Source organism: Oncorhynchus kisutch, linkage group LG14 (assembly GCF_002021735.2).
Source record: "Oncorhynchus kisutch isolate 150728-3 linkage group LG14, Okis_V2, whole genome shotgun sequence".
Taxonomy (NCBI): Eukaryota; Metazoa; Chordata; class Actinopteri; order Salmoniformes; family Salmonidae; genus Oncorhynchus; species Oncorhynchus kisutch.
Genome location: NC_034187.2, coordinates 16,646,846 through 16,660,318, shown reverse-complemented (window position 1 = coordinate 16,660,318; position 13,473 = coordinate 16,646,846). Strand labels below are relative to the sequence as shown.

The 13,473-nt window shown below is 42.1% G+C and overlaps 1 protein-coding gene and 1 long non-coding RNA gene across 7 annotated transcripts in view; one reads left to right on the top strand and one right to left on the bottom strand.

The window, feature by feature from the left end:
• The window catches only part of LOC109904251 (AT-rich interactive domain-containing protein 4A), a 52,614-nt gene extending 45,366 nt beyond the window's left edge, over positions 1 to 7,248 (top strand). For all 5 annotated transcript variants that reach the window (XM_031787931.1, XM_031787930.1, XM_031787932.1 and 2 more), the window contains exons 21-24: positions 1,689 to 1,793; positions 2,604 to 2,795; positions 4,754 to 4,900; positions 5,206 to 7,248. In XM_031787931.1, the coding sequence (XP_031643791.1) occupies positions 1,689 to 1,793; positions 2,604 to 2,795; positions 4,754 to 4,900; positions 5,206 to 5,309 (548 nt within the window). In that variant the 3' untranslated portion in view covers positions 5,310 to 7,248. The remainder of the gene's footprint in view (positions 1 to 1,688; positions 1,794 to 2,603; positions 2,796 to 4,753; positions 4,901 to 5,205) is intronic.
• A 591-nt stretch (positions 7,249 to 7,839) lies between these two features.
• LOC109904254 (uncharacterized) lies at positions 7,840 to 13,361 on the bottom strand. 2 transcript variants are annotated; one of them, XR_002257148.2, is made up of 5 exons: positions 13,080 to 13,361; positions 12,289 to 12,373; positions 9,045 to 9,098; positions 8,871 to 8,964; positions 7,840 to 8,399 (listed from the first exon to the last, which is right to left on the bottom strand). It is a non-coding gene; the product is annotated as an uncharacterized LOC109904254 (long non-coding RNA). The 2 variants fall into 2 exon arrangements; XR_002257149.2 differs by lacking the exon at positions 13,080 to 13,361 and adding an exon at positions 12,586 to 12,702.
• Positions 13,362 to 13,473: the final 112 nt, after the last annotated feature.

The following is a 13,473-nucleotide window of genomic DNA, read 5'->3' as shown; positions in this document are numbered from 1 at the left end:
CGTCTGCTAAATAACTCAAATGTATATTACCGTTCAAAGGTTTGGGGTCACTTAGAAATGTCCTTGTTTTTTAAAGAAAAGCACATTTTTTGTCCATATAAAATAACATCGAATTGATCAGAAATACAGTGTAGAGATCGTTAATGTTGTAAATGACTATTGTAGCTGGAAACGGCAGATTTTTTATGGAATATCTATATAGGCCTATCAGCAACCATCACTCCTGTGTTCCAGTGGCACGTTGTGTTAGCTAATCCAAGTTTATAATTTTAAAAGGTAAATTGATCATTAGAAAACCCTTTAGCAATTATGTTAGCACAGCTGAAAACTGTCCTGATTTAAAGAAGCAATAAAACTGTCCTTCTTTAGATGAGTTGAGTATCTGGAGCATCAGCATTTGTGGGTTCGATTACAGGCTCAAAATGGCCAGAAACAAAGCTCTTTCTACTGAAACTTATCAGTCTATTCTTGTTCTGAGAAGTGAAGGTTATTCCATGCGGGGAATTGCCAAGAAACTGAAGATCTCGTACAACGCTGTGTACTACTCAATTTACAGAACAGCGCAAACTGTCTCTAACCAGAATAGAAAGAGTGGGAGGCCCCGGTGCACAACTGAGCAAGAGGACAAGTACATTAGTGTGTAGTTTGAGAAACAGACGCCTCACAAGTCCTCAACTGGCAGCTTCATTATGTAGTACCCGCAAAACACCAGTCTCAACGTCAACAGTGAAGAGGCGATTCCGGGATGCTGGCCTTCTAGGTAGAGTTCCTCTGTCCAGTGTCTGTGTTCTTTTGCCCATCTTAATCTTTTTTAAATTTGTATTATTGGTCAGTCTGAGATATGGCTTTTTCTTTGCAACTCTGTCTAGAAGGCCAGCATCCTGGAGTCGCCTCTTCACTGTTGAGACTGGTGTTTTGCCTGTACTATTTAATGAAACTGCCAGTTGAGGACTTGTGAGGCGTCTGTCTCTGGTAGTGCCAGTTTAAGCTATTCTGTGAAGGGAGTAGTACACAGCCTTGTATCAGATCTCCAGTTTCTTGGCAATTTCTCGCATGGAATAGCCTTAATTTCTCAGAACAAGAATAGACTGACCAGTTTCAGAAGAAAGTTATTTGTTTCTGGCCATTGTGGGCCTGTAATCGAACATACAAATGCTGATGCTCCAGATACTCAACTAGTCTAAAGAAGGACAGTTTTATTGCTTCTTTAATCAGAACAACAATTTTCAGATGTGCTAACATAATTGCAAAAGTTTTTTTTTAATGCTCAATTAGCCTTTTTAAACTAATAAACTTGGATTAGCTGACACAACATGCCATTGGAACACAGGAGTGATGGTTGCTGATAATGGGCCTCTACGCCTATGTAGATATTCCATAAATATGCCTTTTCCAGCTGCAATAGTCATTAACAACATTAATGATGTTTACACTGTATTTCTGATAAATGTGATGTTATTTTAATGGACAAAAATGTGCTTCCCTTTCAAAAACAAGGACATTTCTAAGTGACCCTACACTTTTGAACGGTAGTGTAAATGTAAAAATGTGTCTTGCGAACAGTTCTCTCACACGTTTGTTTTTATACATATTTTGCTCATTGCAAATAAGGTTTTAGTTGTACACTTTAGTTGAACATCTCTGTCCTCTGAAATGAATATACTCAATATTTTCCCTTTTATGATTAGGTCAGAAAAGGTTGATGGACTGCAATATGAGTTGTTCTGCAAAGAAGCAGAAGCGCAACCAGAAACGGCCAAGCACAACGTCCAAAATGGAGAAGAATGGAGCAGGTAAGTCGCATGGTTTGATATAGTAATGCACCGATATGACATTTTTGGCCAATACTGATATCCAATATTTTCTTTGCCAAAGAAAATGATACCTATAACCAATATTTATAATTTAAGCATTCTAGTACAGTTATATAATGAACACACACACATGGACGCAGCGGTCTAAGGCACCGCATCTCAGTGCAAGTCCTTGGTTCGAATCCAGGCTGTATCACATCCGGTCGTGATTGGGAGTCCCATACAGCGGCGCACAATTGGCCATCATTGTAAATAAGAATTTGTTCTTAACTGACTTGCCTAGTTAAATAAAGGTTACACACACACCACACTGTCACTGTGTCCGTTACCATCTTGTCCAGCTGTGTCTAACATTTCATGTAAACCCTGTTTCTTATCTGCATCGAAATAGCAGTCCTTTTACATAGCATCGAGCATAGTGGCGACACTACTATGCACAGCAGATGTTGTGGGCTAGGTTAGGAATGCTGTGTTGCGCAAAATTTTACGTGGTGTCATTACTTTATGTACCTACGTAGTGTAGGTATGCACTTCAGCTTTGACATCGGTTTTGCACATCGGTGTTTAACTAGACATGGAGCCGATGTTGACATTTTTTGGCTAATATCGTCCGATTCTGATATTTTCACCAATATATATCCCTAGTTTGATTCCATTAATGACAGGCCGTCGTTTGGCATCCATCCTGCCCTACTGCGACTCACCCCCCAAAAAATGTTAATGGTTGAATCATTCTTGACTGTAAGGTGATTTATGGGTTCAATTAAATGATTTAAAATGTGTGTCCAGAGTACAGCAGTGACAGTGAGGACCTGGCTGTTATGGACCCCTCCTGTAAGATGACTCCAGTGAAACACTCAATGTCTAAAGGAAGCCTGAAGTTGGTCTCTCCTAACAGTAAGGAGTTAGAGAAGGACAAGCACAAACACAAGCAGTCCTCCTTCCCCTCCCCTCGCACATACAAGTGGACCTTCCAGCTCAGTAAGTAGAACTTACCACTTATCACTAATCAGGGGTGTACTCACTATACAACCAAACACAGAGGGACCTACCTGAATTTATCCAATAGAAACTGTTTGTATTAATGATTACATCCCTGTTTATCACACTGAGCTCAGGTGTTGAAGATTAGCAATAGCATCCGGTGTCCCAGACAGACTAAGCCTAGTCCTGGACAAAAAAATCCCCTTCAATGTAGATTCTCCATTGTTTTTATAACTAGGCTTAATCTGTGTCCGGGAAACCGTCCCTGGGGTTTGGATTTTAGCTTACATTCTGTGAATATTCTTAAACGTAATATTATATTTACTGTGGTAAATGAAATGGCTTCGAAAGCACGCATAGCTTTATAGCTGAACGGTCAAAGTATGTACAGTTGAAGTCTGAGGTTTACATATACTTCGGTTGTAGTCATTAACTCGTTTCTTAACAAATTTCTTAACTAGTTTTGGCAGTTGGTAAGGACATCTACTTTGTGCATGACGCCAGTAATTTTTCCAACAATTGTTTACAGGCAGATTATTTCATTTATAATTCACTATCACAATTCCAGTGGGTCACAACTGTGCCTTTAAACAGCTTGGAAAATTCCAGAAAATGTCATAGCCTATCAGAAGCTTCTAAAGCCAATTGACATAATTTGAGGTGTGGATGTTCAAGGCCTACCTTCAAACTCGCTGCCCCTTTGCTTGACATCATGGAAAAATCAAAAGAAATCAGCCAAGACATCAGAAGAAAAATTGTAGACCTCCACAAGTCTGGTTCATCCTTGGGAGCAATTTCCAAACGCCTGAAAGTACCACGTTCATCTGTACAAACAATAGTACGCAAGTATAAACACCATGGGATCACACAGCTGTCATACTGCTCAGGAAGGAGACACATTCTGTCTCCTAGAGATGAATGTACCTTGGTGCGAAAAGTGCAAATCAATCCCAGAACAACAGCAAAGGACCTTGTGAAGTTGCTGGAGAAAACGGGTACAAAAGTAACTCTATCCACAGTAAAAACGAGTCCTATATCATAACCTGAAAGGCCGCTCAGCAAGGAAGAAGCCACTGCTCCAAAGCCGCCATAAAAAGCTACTACGGTTTGTAACTGCACATGGAGGCAAAGATCGTACTTTTTGGAGCAATGTCCTCTGGTCTGATAAAACAAAAATAGAACTGTTTGGCCATAATGACCATCGTTATGTTTTGATGAAAAGGGGGAGGCTTGCAAACACGGGGGTGGCAGCATCATGTTGTGGGGGTGCTTTGCTGCAGGAGGGACTGGTGCACTTCACAAAATAGATGGCATCATCAGGCAGGAAAATTATGTGGATATATTGAAGCAACATCTGAAGATATCAGTCAGGAAGTTAAAGCTTGGTTGCAAATGGGTCTTCCAAATGGACAATGACCCCAAGCATACTTCCAAAGTTGTGGAAAAGGGCTTAAGTACAACACAGTCAAGGTATTGGAGTGGCCATCACAAAGCCCTGACTTCAGTGGATTTGTGGGCAGAACTGAAAAAGTGTGTGCGAACAAGGAGGCCTACAAACCTGACTCAGTTCCACCAGCTCTGTCAGGAGGAATGGTCCAAAATTCACCCAACTTATTGTGGGAAGCTTGTGGAAGGCTACCCAAAACTGTTGACCCAAGTTAAACAATTTAAAGGCAATGCTACCAAATACACTCAGTATGTAAACTTCTTACCCACTGGGAATGTGATGAAAGAAATCATTCTCTCTACTATTATTCTGACATTTCACATTCTTAAAACAAAGTGGTGATCCTAAGACACTTTCACCTTTTCAATTTTTACTAGGATTAAATGTCAGGAATTGTGTAAAACTGAGTATAAATGTATTTGCTACGGTGTATGTAAACCTTCCGACTTCAACTGTATTTGTTCAGATGGTCTCAGACGATTACAATAAGAACCTTTGTGTCTCTCAGATGAACTGGACAGCATGACAAGTGCTGAGAGGATTTCCTTCTTACAAGACAAACTACAGGATATAAGGAAGTATTACATGTCACTCAAGTCTGAAGTGGCCTCCATAGACAGGAGGCGGAAGAGGTTAAAGAAGAAAGAAAGAGAAGGTAGGATGACTTCTCCTGTTCCATCCCAACTCAGACCCAATGTTACTCTTGTCCTCAGTCATGTTCCAGAGCAAACTGCTTGAATAGCTTTGTATTGAAATGCTTTTGTTTTTGAATGATTCCTTAATCAAATTTTGACACGCACTTCAAAGTATTAGTGTGCTTACAGCGGTCTAACCTGCTCTCTTCCCCCTCCATTGTAATGGTATGCTTTGTTTCCATAGTCTCTTTGCTCACCACAATATTGTGCAGAGTATGAAAGATGGATACGGCTGCCTAACCTGCTCTCTCCCTCTCGCTCCCAGTGTCCCACACCACAGCTTCAACATCGTCTGGCTCATCAGACACTGGGATGAGCCCCTCCTCCGCCTCACCGACTCAGAACACTGTGGCTGTCGAGTGCAGGTGATGACACGCCTTCTCCCCCACGGTTCCCATGACGACTACCCTTTCCCGCCATCCCGCTGCCTCCATGGAGACACGGTTGTGCCCGAAATGGCACCCTATTCCCTTTTAAAGTGCAAATCTTTTGACCAGAAGCCAGTGTTAAATGACCAGAGGCCCTGGTCAAAAGTAGTCCACTATATAGGGCATAGAGGTGCCACTTCAGACATACCCACGTACTGACACACCAGAGCCAGCGGCCAAAAGCACTCGACTGCCCCCCTCTGTCTCCTCCCCCCCCCCCCCCCCCCCCCATCCCTCCTACCGCATCCCATCCACCACTTGGCCACTCCCACTTCTTGCACTTCCCTGCCTTGTAGATATTGTGGTCCACCTACTGTAGTGTTGTCAGGAAATGGATTCTACGTGAGTTGAATGTAAAGGAAACCACAAACCCCAGATACTCCTAGCCAAACCCCTTCACTCTCCATCCTTGAACAGTCCATGGCACTTTTCTTCTTCTTACTCTGTCAGAAACAGATATAACCTCCTCTGGTTCCTCAAACGGGAGCAATCTAGATTCAGTAATGAATCAATGATGTCTATCAGCAGAACCAGACATACACAATGTATGTAATCTACAATGTAAAGGGTCCCTACCCATGTTAATAATGGTCACTTAACCACCATGTTAATAATGGTCACTTAACCACCTTGGACATTGTTTGCAAAAAGGTCAATTATGTTCGCTTGCTCCATCAGAACTGCCAAAGTACACATGTTACAGCAGATTGCCCTATTTTGGAAAAGTGGGACAAATTCAATTGCGAAAGGGAATGTAGTTTACTGAAAACTGCAGCCGTTGTCTTCCATTTATTGCAGTGTGTCATCACAGATTAATTATGAAAACTATTTTGGGGTCTCTTTTTAAGAAAAGTACTTAAAAAAAAATATTAGAAAAAGGTTTATTACAGTGGAACACAGGAGAATGTTTTCAGTGGACTAATTTCCTTTGCGAGTGTATTGTCTTTTTATATGTAATTGCAGAGTTTTTATTTTAGTATGGAACATTTCAAAAAGTATATATCACAACAGTGAAGTTATTTAATGAAAGATTTCTAGCCCTGAAATGTTGTGTAAAAAAGGTTTCTTGCATTGTTAAATATATTTATTCTGTCAGTGGACACATTTTAGTATTTTTTACAATATAGAGACACGAACCTTCCACAGTTTGGACAATGGGAAATTCTGATATTGAAAGAATGTTGTGTGCTCATCTAAAAGCAGACTTTGACTGTGATGTTTCAATTGGGTAGCTACTGTGCAGTACATGTTTCCCCTATTTTCAACAGGGCCCTCAACTTTCTCAACATTTCTTTTCTTCCCTAGATGGTTTTTGAGGAACACCATAATTTGGTGGCCTTCACTTTTGTTTCTTGGTACTTGTATTTGTTATAATTTAAAACATCTATTCTTATTTCGACATGAGTTCTGACCAATAAAAGAAAGTTGCTTAAGGAATATGTATGTGAAGCCCAGAGGTTTCTTATGATTGTTTTTGTATATAGATCTTTCAAAACCATGAATTTGAAAAATACATTTGACAAACTGTAAAGAATGACATTTTTTTTTTATACCTCATCTTTGTACTGGTATATTAAAACCTTTTTTTATGTCAAGTTGGTAGAAACATTCACGCACACAGACTGACTATATACTGACCCAGTGGATTTCAGCATTAGTCTGAAACTAACCCTACAGAAGAGTCATGGAAGCATTCAGAAAATTGACATTTTTTATGCCTTATAGACTTGTGAAAAACACACAGTACTTCCTTAAAAGCTAAGTTTATCTACAGATTCCTGGATGAAGGAAAGAAGGTATTAAGATTACCTGAGCAAAGTCTTTGTATCTTAATGTAAAATAAGCAGAGCTCTTCATTTCTAATAAAGTTTTTAAATATTTCCCTTGTGAATTACTGATCATTTTAGAGGCTGACATGTGGACGGACACTCCGAGGGACGTTCTGCGTCCACCTCTGTCCTAATGCTTACTGTTATTTCCCCCCAAAATTAACACCTAGTCATTCTAGTTTTTTTTTTATTAACTATTTTCTACATTGTAGAATTAAGTTTAGACAAAACTATGAAATCAAAATATAGTTTGAGATTCAAAGTAGCCACCCTTTGCCTTGACAGCTTTGCACACTCAACCAGCTTCATGTGGTCAACTGGAATGCATTTCAATTAACAGGTTGAGTTAATTTGTGGAATGTCTTTCCTTCTTGTGTTTGAGCTGATCAGTTGTGTTGTGACAAGGTAGGGCTGGTATATGGAAGAACAGAAAGTGAAATGACAGTCCATTACTTTAAGACAACGTCCGTCAATGAGGAAAGTTTCTTCAAGTGCAGTCACAAAAACCATCAAGCGCTCTGAGGACTGCCACTTTGTGCGTATGGATCATTTCAGCTCGTGGGACCAACACTTTACATGTTGCTTTTATAGTTTTGTTCTGTACAGTTTAGCGGTCAAACAAAATAGGACATTATACAACGGGAAAATTACCAGTATACCCAGGTCATTTTATTTAATGACTGTTGCACAAGAGGGGACAGCTGGTCAATGTTACAAGACATTTACTTACAAATATGGATTTTTATGGGAGTGTTAATTGTTCCCTTTTCCTAAGTTATTGCTAGTATGTTATTCTTAATTCACAGACAAAATACCTTACATACACTATAATAAACAATTCACATTCTGCCTGGATCAAAACTCAGCATGATCTCATACATCATGATCAGGCTTTTCCTTGTGAGGGCTCATAACAGCCCTCTGGTTAGAAGTGTCCAAGCAGTCAACCTGAGAAGTAGATGATGTAGGTTAGCCATCTGCTGATTCACAAATAACAGCGTCATGGTGGTGTGTAGATCATGCTGTGATCAGACTGGATGGGGGACTACTAGCGTTATGTCCATGTTTAAAGGGTGGTAGTTCTCTACCGTGGTCCCATTAATCCTGCTTTCTGTGCCGGGGCTTCGTTCTGTTGGATGTGGTACTCCTGGATGCGCTGGGTCATTCAGGTACTTCTGTAGGCAGCTCTCTGAGCAGGTGGACTGAGGGGGAAACCAAGACAGTTCTATGACATCACATATTACACCTCTTCAAATATTGGTGTCCACTGCAAAGGCTTCTACTCTAACTAAAGAAGCTAACCTGGTAGAATGTTCCTTTTAACATACAGGAACATTCAGTGATAACATTTTGTTGAGGAGGAATGGTACCACATTGTGTCCTATTTTACCCAATACCTAACCTCATCCCCAGGCTCGATTGCTACAGAAAGAGAAGCTTCTGGTGGATGAGATTATCCACTTCCTAGCCTCCAATGACGAGACAGGACTTGGAAGGATGGCCACAACAATTTACTTCTCAGACATGAGTATGGGAAAAGGAAATGTTATGGAGATGAACTTCACCTCATTCTCAAAGCCCATTGGAGAAGGTCAGAGGGAAGTGAACTCTGACTTTCTCATTCAATGGGTTTTGAGAAGGAACTCTAGAAAACATCAAGAAAGTCAACCTACCTCCTCTGGCTTTACTTCTCTAGTGGTAGAATCCCTCACACAGTCCATGAAGCAGTTCTCTGAGTTTATTGTAGGGGCCAAGAAATTCTTTGAACTGTGAACAGAAACAATATTTTATGAATGTGTTCATTTAACACTCAGATTAAACCAGATTTTTAAATTTTTTTATTTCACCTTTATTTAGCCAGGTAGGCTAGTTGAGAACAAGTTCTCATTTGCAACTGCGACCTGGCCAAGATAAAGCATAGCAGTGTGAACAGACAACACAGTTACACATGGAGTAAACAATTAACAAGTCAATAACACAGTAGGAAAAAAAAGGGAGTCTATATACATTGTGTGCAAAAGGCATGAGGAGGTAGGCGAATAATTACAATTTTGCAGATTAACACTGGAGTGATAAATGATCAGATGGTCATGTGCAGGTAGAGATATTGGTGTGCAAAAGAGCAGAAAAGTAAATAAATAAAAACAGTATGGGGATGAGGTAGATAAAAATGTGTGGGCTATTTACTGATAGACTATGTACAGCTGCAGCGATTGGTTAGCTGCTCAGATAGCAGATGTTTGAAGTTGGTGAGGGAGATAAAAGTCTCCAACTTCAGCGATTTTTGCAATTCGTTCCAGTCACAGGCAGCAGAGAACTGGAACGAAAGGCGGCCAAATGAGGTGTTGGCTTTAGGGATGATCAGTGAGATACACCTGCTGGAGCGTGTACTACGGGTGGGTGTTGCCATCGTGACCAGTGAACTGAGATAAGGCGGAGCTTTACTTAGCATGGACTTGTAGATGACCTGGAGCCAGTGGGTCTGGCGACGAATATGTAGCGAGGGCCAGCCGACTAGAGCATACAGGTCGCAGTGGTGGGTGGTATAAGGTGCTTTAGTGACAAAACGGATGGCACTGTGATAAACTGCATCCAGTTTGCTGAGTAGAGTGTTGGAAGCCATTTTGTAGATGACATCGCCGAAGTCGAGGATCGGTAGGATAGTCAGTTTTACTAGGGTAAGTTTGGCGGCGTGAGTGGAGGCTTTGTTGCGGAATAGAAAGCCGACTCTAGATTTGATTTTCGATTGGAGATGTTTGATATGAGTCTGGAAGGAGAGTTTACAGTCTAGCCAGACACCTAGGTACTTATAGATGTCCACATATTCAAGGTCGGAACCATCCAGGGTGGTGATGCTAGTCAGGCGTGCGGGTGCAGGCAGCGAACGGTTGAAAAGCATGCATTTGGTTTTACTAGCGTTTAAGAGCAGTTGGAGGCCACGGAAGGAGTGTTGTATGGCATTGAAGCTCGTTTGGAGGTTAGATAGCACAGTGTCCAAGGACGGGCCGGAGGTATATAGAATGGTGTCGTCTGCGTAAAGGTGGATCAGGGAATCGCCCGCAGCAAGAGCAACATTGATGATATATACAGAGAAAAGAGTCGGCCCGAGAATTAAACCCTGTGGCACCCCCATAGAGACTGCCAGAGGACCGGACAGCATGCCCTCCGATTTGACACACTGAACTCTGTTTGCAAAGTAGTTGGTGAACCAGGCAAGGCAGTCATCAGAAAAACCGAGGCTACTGAGTCTGCTGATAAGAATATGGTGATTGACAGAGTCGAAAGCCTTGGCAAGGTCGATGAAGACTGCTGCACAGTACTGTCTTTTATCGATGGCGGTTATGATATCGTTTAGTACCTTGAGCGTGGCTGAGGTGCACCCGTGACCGGCTCGGAAACCAGATTGCACAGCGGTGAAGGTACGGTTGGATTCGAGATGGTCAGTGACCGGTTGTTGACTTGGCTTTCGAAGACCTTAGATAGGCAGGGCAGGATGGATATAGGTCTGTAACAGTTTGGGTCCAGGGTGTTTCCCCATGACTGTGGCAGCTTTCCAATCCTTGGGGATCTCAGACGATATGAAAGAGAGGTTGAACAGGCTGGTAATAGGGGTTGCGACAATGGCGGCGGATAGTTTCAGAAATAGAGGGTCCAGATTGTCAAGCCCAGCTGATTTGTACGGGTCTAGGTTTTGCAGCTCTTTCAGAACATCTGCTATCTGGATTTGGGTAAAGGAGAACCTGGAGAGGCTTGGGCGAGTAGCTGCGGGGGGGGGGGGGGGGGGGGGGGGGGGGCGGAGCTGTTGGCCGAGGTTGGAGTAGCCAGGCGGAAGGCATGGCCAGCCGTTGAGAAATTCTTGTTGAAGTTTTCGATAATCATGGATTTATCGGTGGTGACCGTGTTACCTAGCCTCAGTGCAGTGGGCAGCTGGGAGGAGGTGCTCTTGTTCTCCATGGACTTCACAGTGTCCCAGAACTTTTTGGAGTTGGAACTACAGGATGCAAATTTCTGCCTGAAGAAGCTGGCCTTAGCTTTCCTGACTGACTGCGTGTATTGGTTCCTGACTTCACTGAACAGTTGCATATCGCGGGGACTATTCGATGCTATTGCAGTCCGCCACAGGATGTTTTTGTGCTGGTCGAGGGCATTCAGGTCTGGAGTGAACCAAGGGCTATATCTGTTCTTAGTTCTGCATTTTTTGAACGGAGCATGCTTATCTAAAATGGTGAGGAAGTTACTTTTAAAGAATGACCAGGCATCCTCAACTGACGGAATGAGGTCAATGTCCTTCCAGGATACCCGGGCCAGGTCGATTGGAAAGGCCTGCTCACAGAAGTGTTTTAGGGAGCGGTTGACAGTGATGAGGGGTGGTCGTTTGACTGCGGCTCCGTAGCAGATACAGGCAGAGGCAGTGATCGCTGAGATCCTGGTTGAAGACAGCGGAGGTGTATTTGGAGGGCCAGTTGGTCAGGATGACGTCTATGACGGAGCCCTTGTTTACAGATTTAGGGTTGTACCTGGTGGGTTCCTCGATGATTTGTGTGAGATTGAGGGCATCTAGCTTAGATTGTAGGACTGCCGGGGTGTTAAGCATATCCCAGTTTAGGTCACCTAACAGAACAAACTCTGAAGCTAGATGGGGGGCGATCAATTCACAAATGGTGAATTGTGTATGAGAAGTATCCTCACGGTATACCTGTTTAATCTGGTCTGCCTCTGTTACCTGGGCAGCCATGGTGGTCAAATTCGAGATTTCTGTTGGATTAAAGTTACACACATGATGTAACTGATTTAATGACAGCCCTATAGATGTAATGTATGATGTACCTTCACTCTATTTTAGCATAGGGAGTATTGAATTACCAAGATAGCTAGCTATATATGACACTTGCCCATGCATTCATAGCAGCTGCATAGTTGAAGGCTTTTTGTAGTGTTAGCAAGCAAGGTCAGTATGCAGCTAAAAGCTCCCAAGCTGATTTGGTAAGGTTCACAGGCTAACTATATAGCCCAGCAGATCCAGTTAAGCCTTTGAAAACACGACATACATTTAGATATCAAATTGTGTGCACAAAATGCATGAACAATCACCTTTTCTTCAACACAGCAACGAAGTCATTCACCCACCCAGGTTCCCGAAGTACATGTTGTGAAAAGGGGACTGCAGTGGATGAGGCTTGAAAGGTAACGTTACAGAAAATTCTATAATCATTAGACATTGTTTTAAAAACATTTATAGAATAATGTTACATATTTTATACGTTCGTGTGGATATGTATGACATTCAAAATCGAATAATAAATTGTCGAAAATAACTGACATTTCTAATTGTGGATATAGTGTTACTGCATAAGAACTCCGATGTGACACGAAGTAGTGTCTCAGTACCTTATTTTAGTGTTTATCGCTGGATTAACTTTCTCACCCGTGGTTGTTTATTATTTGGTTGTTTAATGCTTTTTTTTGGGGGGGGGGTTAAAGTTCTGACCCGTGGAGTCAGGGATCATGCACAGCAGACGGAGATATTTCACGAAAGAGTACACGTCCTTGACCGGAAGTTACTGTTGTAAGCAACAGCTGCTGTGTTTTCATATTGGCTCATAGTAGCTAACAGTAGAAGCTATGTTATATTTCTCGATTCTGACTAAAGGTTGTATTCATTTCCCAACGATTGTTTAAAATAGCACAGGTCTAGCAACTTCTTACTTGGTTTGCTGTGCTGTTCTTTCAACCTTTTAGAGGTGCCTACTAGCTAGCAACCTAACGTCAACCAACAATTATGTTTCGGGAAGTAAAACATGTTAATATAAAATCAAATTGTATTTGTCACGTGCCGAATACAACTGTTACGGACTAAAAGGGGAACCCAGACGCGAGCCTACCAGATTAGCTAAATGGAGCACCAGCTGTTCTGGATGACTGTGTGATAACGCTCTCTGCAGTTGATGGTGGTGTATTCCTCAGTGCCATTGGATGAATCCCGGAATAAATTCCAGTCCTGTAGCGTATCATCTGACCACTTCCGTTTTGAGCGAGTCACTGGTACCTCCTGCTTTAGTTTTTGCTTGTAAACAGGAATCATGGTATAATTATTGTCAGATTAGCGAGGGAGAGCTCTGTGTGGAGTAAAGGTGTTCTGGAGATTTGTTCGCTTCTGGTTGCACATGTGACATGCTGGTAGAAATGACGTAAAACGGATGTAAATTTGCCAGCATTAAAGTCCCCGGCCACTAGGAGCGCCGTTTCTGGGTGAGCATTTTCTGGTTTGATTTTGGC